Below are 11,059 nucleotides of genomic sequence, written 5' to 3'. Positions count from 1 at the left end.
TTGGTGGATTTTGAACAGTGCTTAGGATCATTGTCCTGCTGAAAAACCAATCGCAGCATAGCTTCATCTTTGAGACTGACTCTTGAACATTCTTGTCAAGAATCTGCAGATACTGAGAGGAATTCATGTGGCCCTCAACTTTAACCAGGTTCCCAGTACCTGTGCTAGCCACACAGCTCCATAACATGGCTACCACAACAAATATGACAGGGTAATCATTTTAGGGGATTTTAACATTAACGTTTGTTTTCCTACTTCTTCTCCACTTGCCTCCGACTTCTTTAAACTGCTACAATCCTTTCATCTGAACCAACATGTAAAATCCCCCAGCCACAGCAAAGGTCACATTTTGGATCTTGTGATCTCAAACTGTGTTGCCATAGAACAGGTATCCCTAACAGCATTTCCTGTCAGGGATCACAGTACAGTGCAGTTCCAAATTCCCCTCCTTCCTGACCATAAACCTATCAAAAAATCCACTCTCGCTTTCTGAGCTCACTCTCTGCCCCGATTTTCTGTCGAGCTTTTATTGAAAATTGGGAATCTGAAAAGCCAAACGCAGCACACGGGAGCTGGTTAATTTTAATAGCACCTGCTCTTGCATTTTAGACTCCATAGCTCCAGCTAGATGTAAAGTTTTAAAGCCTGCAGTCCTGCCTTGGTTAAATGAAGAGACAAGGAACATACTAGTCTATTGCCATCTACTGGAGCTTTTTAGTATTTATTTTACCTTGTGCTTCATCAACTTCTTCCATTGTGCACAGAATAACGTCAAGAGAAAAAACATCAAAATGTATGATTTTGTCTCCAAATAGAGTAGTGTTATTATAAATATGTATGTGTATATACAATAATAAAAAATAAATAACAAAAATCAAATTTGAAAAATGTCAATGTGCCACCTCTCCTGCTGAGCCTGAAAATCTTCAGTTGCTAGCTTTGGCTGCTTGCTGGCTCGCCCACCACGGCTAATGCCACGGCCTCTCTTTGATGGCCTTGGGTCAGGGGAGGGGGATCCAGGACTTGAGGACGAGGAGGTGGATGGTGACCGCACTGACCTCCGCCTTGAGGAAGTGCGTGGTGGGGGGACATAGTCCTCATCCGTCTCATCCCCATCATGATCACTGTTGTATGAAAAAATCATTTAGATGTTGAAAGAGAAATATTAAATCACATCACATCAATTTCGAACAGCAGAAAAGCAAACGAATATAACAGTAAAGCAGGAATAGATATATTATAGAATGACCACACAACCACACATATAATCAGCACACAAACCTTGAAAGGAGAGCTGATGCCTCAGTGTTGAGCCCAGATGGGCCTGGAACATCACTCCCCTCATCTCTTCCCTCTTGTTGGCTATGAAAATAATAACACTTATTATCGTTTGTAACTGCATACATAATGAAATATATACATTATGCAAAAAGACACAAATGCAGTAAAGGTATGTAAAGATAGCATTGCATAGGTATGAAACATCCTTCTTCATCTCCGTTCAGCTCTTCCCTTTGGGGTCGCCACAGTCAATCATCACCACTATCCTCTGCATCCTCCTCTCTCATCCCAACTACCACCCTGCTACACTATATTGTGTATACATGTATATAATAAGTCGTTTTTTATTGATCAACACAGATATTAGCAAAAAGAAATACTTTACACTTCAAAATAAATCCACAAACTTACTCATAAGCTGGGTCCATCTTCTCCAGAACATTGCCTCTTCTTCAGAATCAATGTTGCTGGCGTCAGAGTCAGACGAGTCTTGAAATTCAACATCTGATTGCTGCTGAATTTCTGCCAAAATCTCCGCCATGTCCCTCTCAGCGCAGTTCGTTCTCTTCAGCATTATGAAGAGCGAACTAACTAACAAGCTAGAAAGTCTCTGACACTCGGTGCCACTCACTGACACTCACAGGTACTCACTGATACTCACAGGGATCAGTATCACTGAAACTCACTAAAATACACTGAAGTCACCAAAGTAAGTTAGTGTTACAAATGTCACTTTATAAAGCTGGCAACTTAAATGATTACAGACTAACATATACCGTAGCAGGCCTGATGCGGTGCTTGTGTTCAGGCCCAAAACTTTTCTTGAAGAAAAATGCAGTTTGCATGTTGCTCCTTGCAGAACAGAAAAACAGCTGGGGGTTTCTTTTAACTGTTCATAAAGTGGAACCCCCATGTGAAGTGCACATGTGCAGTCACCGGACCCGAGAATAAAGTCAGGAGTTTCAGTTTAAAAAGGCCGTGTGTTACCTCTTTGGTGCCTCACATCAGGCAGCGCAGTTACCTTCCACCACTTAAACAGGATAATAACTTATTATTATCTTGACAAACTGACATGAGCAGAACGTTTCCCTTAGCAGCTAGCTTGATAAGTGATATTAGCTTTTCAGCCAGCAGCTACTTTGATAAGTGACGTTAGCTTCACTGAATGTAGCTAGGCATGTTAGCACCTGAAAACTAAACTCCAGGTTCATTATAACATCTACAAAGAGAGCCTACATAACTACAACTAGGAACTAAAAAATGCAAGACAATGCTATTTTTCAGAGATCATCGATAGGAACAGCAACAATGCTCGCACACTAACAAACCCATCAGTATCAGTCCCACCTGAACTGCTGTCTAAAAAGTCATGCAATGACTTTGCATCTTTTTTCATAGATAAATGTTAAAAATAAGACAAACTGTCTGTAGCTCTAGCTCTGGCAAAACCATAATGTCACTTGTGCCTTCTCATCCACCAGTTAACCTCGCACATCTTAACCTTCTAGATAATACAGCACTGACAGAAACTGTTAAACAGTTAAAACCCACAACATGCTCACTTGACAATCTGCCTACACATTTTCTTAAAAACGTTTTATTGTCAGATGTGTTGCAGATAGTTAACAGCTCTCTTCAGTCAGGGCAGTTTCCACAGGCCCTGAAAACTGCAGTAATCAAACCTCTGCTCAAAACATCAAATCTGGATGCTTCAGCAATAAATAACTACAGGCCAATATCTAACCTTCCTGTTCTGGGAAAGATCGTTGAAAATGCTGTTTTTCAACAAATTCATGCATTTTTGGTGCAAAACAATCTTTTTAATGAATTTCAGTCTGGATTTCGAGCACACCACAGCACTGAGACTGCACTTATTAAGGTCTTAAATGACATACATCAGAATAACGATGCATCCAAAGTCTCCGTCTTAGTACTGCTGGACCTTAGTGCTGCATTCGATACAGTTGATCACAACATACTGCTCGACAGGCTGGAGCAGTGGGTGGGATTGGCACTGTGTTAAACTGGTTCAAATCTTACTTACATGATAGGGACTACTTTGTGTCAATTGGTAACTATGAGTCTGACCGAACTAAGATCACATGTGGGGTTTGAAATGGACCGGGATGTCATGGTTGTTGAAGATCCTGCGGAGTTTCTCTGATACATACATACATGACAGTAGAGCAATGTACTAAAACGTACTAAACGTACTAAAAAATAAAACAATAAAACAACATGGTGTTAGATCCTGGGAAATAATCGTCTAAATGGGGTCCTGGTGCCTTAGCATGTATTACCCTAGCATGAATTCTAAAGACACACTACTTAAGCTGAGGGCAGGGTAACTCGCCTGGCTTCTAACCACCATTAATCCTGACGTCTGCCCTGCTTCCTCCCTCGCACCGATGCAACCACGCAGGGAGGCTTACCCGCAGCCGGGACCGATGGAGGGCCCCGTCACTTGTGGTGGCTTACACCTAATGGATCTGTGCACTTGGTACATGCCAGGTTTAAGTTTAATGGCTAGGAAAATAAGCCCTAAGGACATAAATGGTAGTGGACTCCTAAAAACCAGTGCGACCGCTAGAGCTAGATGTTGGAACACGTCAAAAAAGTTGTGTTTCACTTCCATGAGACTGAGGTGTACTAACACTAGGGAAAACAGGAGAATTCTGATTTTTAAAATATTTATTTTGTATGCATGTTCAGCAGTTTAAGCAAAGTCACAGAGAAGTGTGTGTTGTTGTCATTGTTCTTGACTCAGTACAAAGTCCAAGAATTAGCACTAGCATGCTAAAGAAGTGTCCAACTTCGCCTGCTAAGCAAAAATCTAATTAACCACCATTAACCATCATGTTTGTCATGTACGCCATGGCAACCCAAATTTCAGTTCTTCATTTGGTGCAATCATCCACCAGATTCATCCTGTTTTTTCCCAGCCCTACGGCTTGGTCAGCCATGACTTTTGGAACTTATGACCATGGCTAATTTCTGCCCATTTTTTATAAACACATACACAATTGTCCTCATATGACCCAAGTCTTAATAGAAAGATGATCTGAGAGATTTGGTTGATTACTAGATAATAGATATTCTGACAATTTATTAATCATTACATCATGAATTACTGTTAATTTTCATGTTAATACTTCAACCCATAGCCTTCTTTTAGTGGAAGCTAATCCTGAGATCTCAACTCCACTTGACAACGGCAATAAACACAATTCTGATTCTGATTCTGAGTAATTACATGCTTTTTAATTAAACACTTCAGACAAAAATACCTAAATGGTAGCTATGGCCTTGTTCCCGTTTTTTTTAACAGTTACCCTGTATGAACCAACCAAAAATCATGATAAAGCTGATTTTGTAATCCTCTCCCATCTAACACAGCTGCATGCTGGGTGTTCATTCCCTTCTTACTTCTAATGATATTTACAAATGATCTGATCGCTGCCCAATTGAAGACTGCTGTTCCCTCCTCACTGGTGGTAGAGAAGTGATTTGGAGTGGACTCCACTTATTACAATCACAATACAGCAGAGAAGCACAAAAGAATATTCATAAGCAAGGATTTCATTCCAAATGAAACATTTCAAATAGTAGTAGTATGTTCCATCTTATCCTGACTCTGTAACTGTTCTTTGTATCATACCTGTGTGCACTTTTGGCAGCATGAGCCTTCTATCTTGTTAAGCTGAGAAGAAAATCCTTTGATACAAAACAGATGAAATTTAAGAGTTAGCCAACACAACCTTTTTGTGAATTATGAATTAAATGTCTTACATATGAGCACAATAAAACACAAATGCTTCTTTTTTCTGTGAATTAAATGAAGAATATTAACATTTGAATGAGTTGGTGTGCTGTTTTCCAGCTATTAGAAGGTCATCTCCAGCTCTTCTAGCTGTGCCACCACAATGCACAGTCTATCCATCAGCACTGCAGAAAAGAAACATGACTAGTGACAAAGAACTAGACTTTATAGATGTAACTATAGAAAGGTAAGAGTGATTGTGAGTTACCTCCAGAAGATGGCCTCTGGAAGCCGTCATAGGCACGGCATTCATTGATCAGCTGCCCCAGTGCTTCAGGGCAGTCATCAGGAAGGTCCTCTTTATAGTTCTCTTGGCCCACTTTTTGTAGAATTTCTTCATCTGTAAGACCTGGAAGAGTGTGAGAAATTAGATATGTCTTTTTATGTTTTTATGCTTTTTGAAGCTGGATGTGTTTGATGATATGGGGGGGGGGGGTAATGAAAGTAGTGGAAACAGTTGAAATAAGTAGTATACTTTGTCAGTGTTGCAATTAAGGTAAAAAACATAAATTATGTTGCTTCAGTTGCTTCATTTATCAACGTTTAGACAGAATAATATGCAAACATGTTCTCTCTGTTAATGACTACACTACTGACAACCAGTCACAGGATTTCTTAGAGAGACATGATACCACATGTGGTGCTCTGCAGATACTCACCATCAAAAGGTTTCTTTCTGGTTGCTACTTCCCACAGGACAATTCCAAAACTGAAAGACAACAAGACAGCAAAAAGTGTTTCTGTTCAATTAGAATCATTCTTTGGTAGCATTACAAACTGAAAGTGAAGTGAGAGGTCAGCTGTTCATATGCTCAGAGTAAGAAATGACCTGTCTGAGTGAGTCCACAGAGGAACAATCTTTGATCAGCCAGTGTGGGAAACATTGAATAAATGCTGACTTCACAGAAGGCAGCTGTACATATCTTATCAAATATGTAGACCAGGGGACCCCGTTGGTGCTGACCTGTAAATCTCACACTCTTTGCTGTAGATGTTGTTGAGGCTGCTGAGCATGTTGGGGGAGCTGTAGCACAGGGACCGGATCTCTGTTTTGTCCTTCGTTGTCCTTCTCAGTGATGACTCTGTTTTTGACAGTTCAAAACCTGCCAGCTGAAAACAGCAACACCACATCAATGCTGCTCTTCACTGAGCTGGACATACTAACAGCATGCTCTGCCTTCAGTATGTACTGTACCTTGACCTTGTAGTCTTTATCCACCAGGAACTTGCTGCTGTTGATGCAGCCATGAACTTTACTTTTTTCTTCTGTCTGGTGCAGACTAAGAAACAGATGTAGCAGTTGTTAATGTTATAAACATGAAACCATAACTGTCTGTAATCTGGGCACTATTACGGATATTAAGGTTAATCTCATTACAGTCTAGAATAAAACAAATGCCTTCAGCTTTAGATCCTGTCTTTGAATCTACATGATGTCTGCTGATGTCCCACACATCTCACTAACTAGTCTTTAAATACCATAAATGGAAAGTAAAAAAAATAATGAAATACCATTAAAATTTTCACAGTAACAAGCTTCTTATTGATTGTTGATCTGTTTGTTATTAAGACATGATCAGAGTCCCTCAGGAAGTCTCTGGATTATTATCAAAATATAAGTTGTTTGAATTGAAGTGTATTCATTTGGCAGAGACCAAATTGGAGCTAAATGAATTGATGAATTCATAGAGATTAACTGTGTGCCAAATCAGGGGCTGCACCCTTTAAAGGACACATTTGTATTTTGACTGTGTTAGAGCTTTCAATTCAAACTGCTCCTTCAACACATTCAAGCAAAAGGACTTGTTAGGGTTTCTTGAAGACATTTCATTGCTTCATCTCTTCAGAACTAATGAAGCTGTTTGGAGGATAGTGTTAGGAAGACATTTCACTAGTGAGGATGTTGGGATAACATTTAGCTTCTCCTCAAAGTAGCTTTGTTTAGTTTAGAACTAATGAAGTTGCTTGGAGGAACATGTTGTGTCATAAAGTCATAATTAACAAGAAGTCTTTCATAGACCACACAGCTCCAGAACAGCGAATTACATTACCACGTATTTGCATGTAAGCAAATGTAAGCATGAGCAAATTTACAATTTAGGGAAAAACTTCATTTTATCAATGACATCAGACAAAGAATTTGTATGTGCAGACTCACCGATAGAGTCCCCGTGCTGCATCCAGACACATGCGAGCTTTCATGGTCCAGGACAGGCATTCTGAGTCCAGAACCTGTCGAAGACTTCCTTTCTCACAGTAGTCCACGATGATGAGAAACTGGGGGATGGGTCTTGCATCCCTCTCGTCCTCAATGCATATACCATACATTCGCAGGATGTTGGGTGACTGAAACTGCTTCATAGTTTCGGTGTCCCTTTTGAATTCAGCCTTCACCTTCCTACATAAGGAGAAACAGGGTGTTATCTTACAGTAAAAAAGAACCAAACTGTGTATGTTGTTTGAACACTGTGCTGATCAGTGGTACAGACTCTACGCTGGTGTTCAGAGGGTTGATGTATCTCTTGATGGCCACTGGGGATCCACAGAATTGTCCTTTGTAGAACTCTGAGCTTGATGTTGTCTTAAAGGGCTTTTTGGGATGATCGTATTTTATCTCAGATGGTTTAATCTCTCGGATGGCCTCACTAGGGATGCTGGGCTTATTCACTGTAAAAGCACAAGTGATAGGTCAGCTGGAATCAAGAGCGGGATCGACCCAAGGTTTCTATCCCATCATATGCAGGACTAAAACTTTTTCTGAATTTAGGCCCTGCATCCTTGGAAGAAAACATATGTAGACCATTGGCATGACAGCAGAGCGCTGAGGTTGACACTTTTCTTAGATTCTTTAAGAGGCATCCATTTCCCCCCCAGCCACCCATCTACCTGATGCATCCTTGTATCATAAAAGTGTCAGAAATCCACATGTGAATGCTCTGCTTGGGCTACAGCAATCTAGTATATTTATATATAAAGCTATGTTTATATTTTCTATATATTTATGATGGCATACTCACATGTTTCCACACTGACTTTAAGTTCCAGGAGAACTAAGGAGCAAACACACACTGATTACACACCCTGAATCCTTAATCCTGTATAATCTCATTTCATGTGAACTTTAATTTAGCAACAATCCAATTCGGTCAGTCCAGTTACAGTAAAAAAAAAATTTTTAGTTTCACTCACATCTCCTCAGCTCAGCAATGTCCTCATCTTCATCTTCTTTATCTTTGGAGGTCTGCTCGGACAGCTTGTGCAGCAGGTTCCCGTGGTCGACCTGCATAACTACACCCAGGGCCATGAAGGCTTCGTCGAGGCGTTCGTTGACACTCCTGAACTCCTCTTCCTGTTTGCCAGACCTTCGAATGTTCTTCAACCAGTTGGCCTCAGTCTGTTTTTTAATGAGCTCTTGTGCTGACTGCAGAGTGATGCGGAGCTCCATGAGAGCTTTTTCTACAACAGCAGAGGTTTGGGTTTTCTTCATCTGCTGTATGGACCTCACCACCCCTTCCAACTTTGCAACTCGCTCAGAAACACGGTGGCAGCGCTTCTTATTGGCTTTCACATTCTTAACCAGTTTGTAGATCCCTGAGGCAATGGACAGGATAGGATCTATGACATCCATGGTAAACTAAACAGACAAAAAGACAATGAGTTCAACTAAAGTAAGGAGCTCATAGGGAATGTGTTTTCTCATTATAACCATTATATTGTCATTGCAAGGCAGCTTTACAAATTCAAAGTGCTTTACAAAACAACAATAAAATGAAAAAGAGAGATTTTAGCATGTCCTTGGTCAGGGTCTGCCAGCTGGGTTGGACTGTTGGTGCCTGGCTTCTACTTGTGATTGAATTTATATAATGCATGTCAAATGGGGGAGAGCTTAGCATTGTGGTAGCCAAAACCAGTGAATAGAGATGAATTTTGCTTGGGGAACATGTGTTTAACATGGTGAAAGAGACTACTTTACCCAAACCATGATCTTCACCTAAACTTAACCAAGTTAAACAATCAGATTAATGTCTAAAACTAATAAAGTGACGTTCACAGTGGGTCACCTAAACAAAGACAGCAACACGCCCTAGGGAGTCAGCAAACCAATCATTGCACAACCAGGAGGCTGAAGCAGGAACAATTGTGGCACCACTCAAGACAACCCAGTACCCAGTACAAGATAACAAACCTTTTTTTAAACCTTTTTTTGTGCAAATAGGGAATAGCTCTGTCAATGTTCTGTCAATTTTCAGCAGCATCAAATCTTTTGATAGCACACTGTTTCAGCTAAAATCCAAAGCAACATTACAGTGAAGATTGTAGCTAATGCAGGCACATGTTTCACTGCACTTCCGAACTAAATCATGATACAGCAAGCTCACAACAAGTTAGTCAACAAGCCAACAGAAGACAATCTGTCAGCAGAGCATTTTACTGTAAACTGGATCGCAGAGCATTTACCTGTTAGAAGAAGTCAGTGAAGGCTGCCTGTCTGGTATGAGAAAATGAAACTGGCTAATGTGTTCTGAAGTTTTTCTATTGTTCGGTACTTCCTGTTTCCGAGACGTCCCTCTGTGGGTGTGATTTGTGGCTCTCTGCCCTGATACGCCTGCACATGTCTGTTTATCCTGAAAAAGGACAGCAGAGAAAGGAACATGTAGAGATAGACAATGGGCCAGGCGAGATGTCGGTACCACTCAAGGTGGCAATTGCTTATACTTTTTAAAAAGTAGATGTCTGTAGTCAACATTTTGGTATGATAACCCTATAGAAGTCACAGCTAAATGATTGTTATCAGCCGTCATCTTGGCCCTTGTTAAGGACATATTTCAATGATTTATATTATTACGTTTGGTATCATTTCAAAGAGGACACTGAGCTTCCATTCAAGCTCTTTTGTGAATACAGTTGACAAAGTACAGTGGACACTGGAGCTCATCAAACTATAAAAACAATACAAAATGCAAACATTGTAATATTGGCATGACTGTAAGGATTCAGAAAGTGTATCATTTGCCCATATTATCTCATTCTGAGGGGCTGATTTTCAGCGGACAGTTATTGTTTGTCCTCCATCTGACTCTACACTGCTAATTATGGACATTATGCGCCACCTACTAGATTGTTAGAAGTACTTGAGGCATAACCTCAGTTTCAATTAAGCAACTTTTTATCAAGTGTATGGGGTTAACTTGCATCTCTTTCTTATGAAAACTCGTGTTTGCTCAAATGCAAGTGACAGGTAGGCAGACAAACCTGGCCTATAATCAGTGCTGAGATTGCCATCAGGTTTTCTGCCTGCAGAGGTAGAATAAGTCACCACTACCTGCTTAGAATTAGTCACACCAACAGTAGACACAGCTTAGATAACATTATAGAGCAGCAAAAAGATCTATGTTACTTTATCAGGGGCACAGACGGAAAATTTAAATCTGTCTGTGAACAGGTGCTAATGTCAGGATAGCTAACGTTTGCTAACACTAACGCCACGATACCTTACTTACCCGAAACAAAGAGCTTCCTGTACAGTCTGGAACGCTCTGCTAATGGGAACAATCAATTTTTGATGACGCTTAATCGATTTGATCAAGTTTGCAAAAGATTTGCATTAAAGCGGGCTGAATTTTCCCTTCTTTGAAAGAAGTGGTGTTGCAAGAATATTGCCAATTACTGTACTCAATAAAGGTTAAACAGACTACAATGGAACGGGCAGGCCAGTCCATAGCATCAATGCCTTCATGCCTGCTGCAGGTCATGTTGCAGGGCTCTGGCTCCTCCTGTTCCTCCTTGCATAAAGGAGGAGGTAGTGGTCCTGCTGATGGGTTGTTGCCCTCCTACAGCCCCCTCCACGTCTCCTGGTGTACTGGCCTGTCTCCTGGTATCTCCTTCATGCTCTGGACACTGTGCTGACAGACACAGCAAACCTTCTTGCCACAGCTCTCATTGATGTTCCATCCTGGA

The 11,059-nt window shown here is 40.7% G+C and overlaps 1 protein-coding gene across 2 annotated transcripts; it reads right to left on the bottom strand.

Annotated features, from left to right (window-relative positions):
- Window positions 1–3,957: 3,957 nt before the first annotated feature.
- On the bottom strand, window positions 3,958–9,654 carry LOC114441482 (mixed lineage kinase domain-like protein). Of its 2 annotated transcripts, XM_028414438.1 has the most exons (11): window positions 9,560–9,654; window positions 8,291–8,735; window positions 8,119–8,151; window positions 7,591–7,768; window positions 7,260–7,499; window positions 6,297–6,381; window positions 6,066–6,211; window positions 5,761–5,810; window positions 5,310–5,450; window positions 5,132–5,226; window positions 3,958–4,995 (listed from the first exon to the last, which is right to left on the bottom strand). In XM_028414438.1, exons 2-10 carry the CDS (start codon window positions 8,727–8,729, stop codon window positions 5,165–5,167), a joined length of 1,374 nt encoding a protein of 457 aa, XP_028270239.1. In that variant the 5' UTR covers window positions 8,730–8,735; window positions 9,560–9,654; the 3' UTR covers window positions 3,958–4,995; window positions 5,132–5,164. The 2 variants fall into 2 exon arrangements, with proteins under 2 accessions (XP_028270239.1, XP_028270238.1); XM_028414437.1 differs by having other exon boundaries at window positions 3,958–5,226.
- Window positions 9,655–11,059: the final 1,405 nt, after the last annotated feature.

This window comes from Parambassis ranga, chromosome 9 (assembly GCF_900634625.1).
Source record: "Parambassis ranga chromosome 9, fParRan2.1, whole genome shotgun sequence".
NCBI lineage: Eukaryota > Metazoa > Chordata > Actinopteri > Ambassidae > Parambassis > Parambassis ranga.
The sequence above is the reverse complement of the archived record's forward strand: the minus strand, read 5'-3'. Positions and strand labels throughout refer to the sequence as shown.

Coding starts and splice junctions, on each gene's coding strand:
- LOC114441482 (XM_028414437.1), bottom strand. CDS start 8,729: ATGGATGTCATAGATCCTATCCTGTCCATTGCCTCAGGGATCTACAAA. Junction 7,769..8,118: donor TAAAGTCAGTGTGGAAACAT/GTGAGTATGCCA, acceptor GTGCTTTTACAG/TGAATAAGCCCAGCATCCCT. Junction 6,212..6,296: donor ATAAAGACTACAAGGTCAAG/GTACAGTACATA, acceptor TGCTGTTTTCAG/CTGGCAGGTTTTGAACTGTC.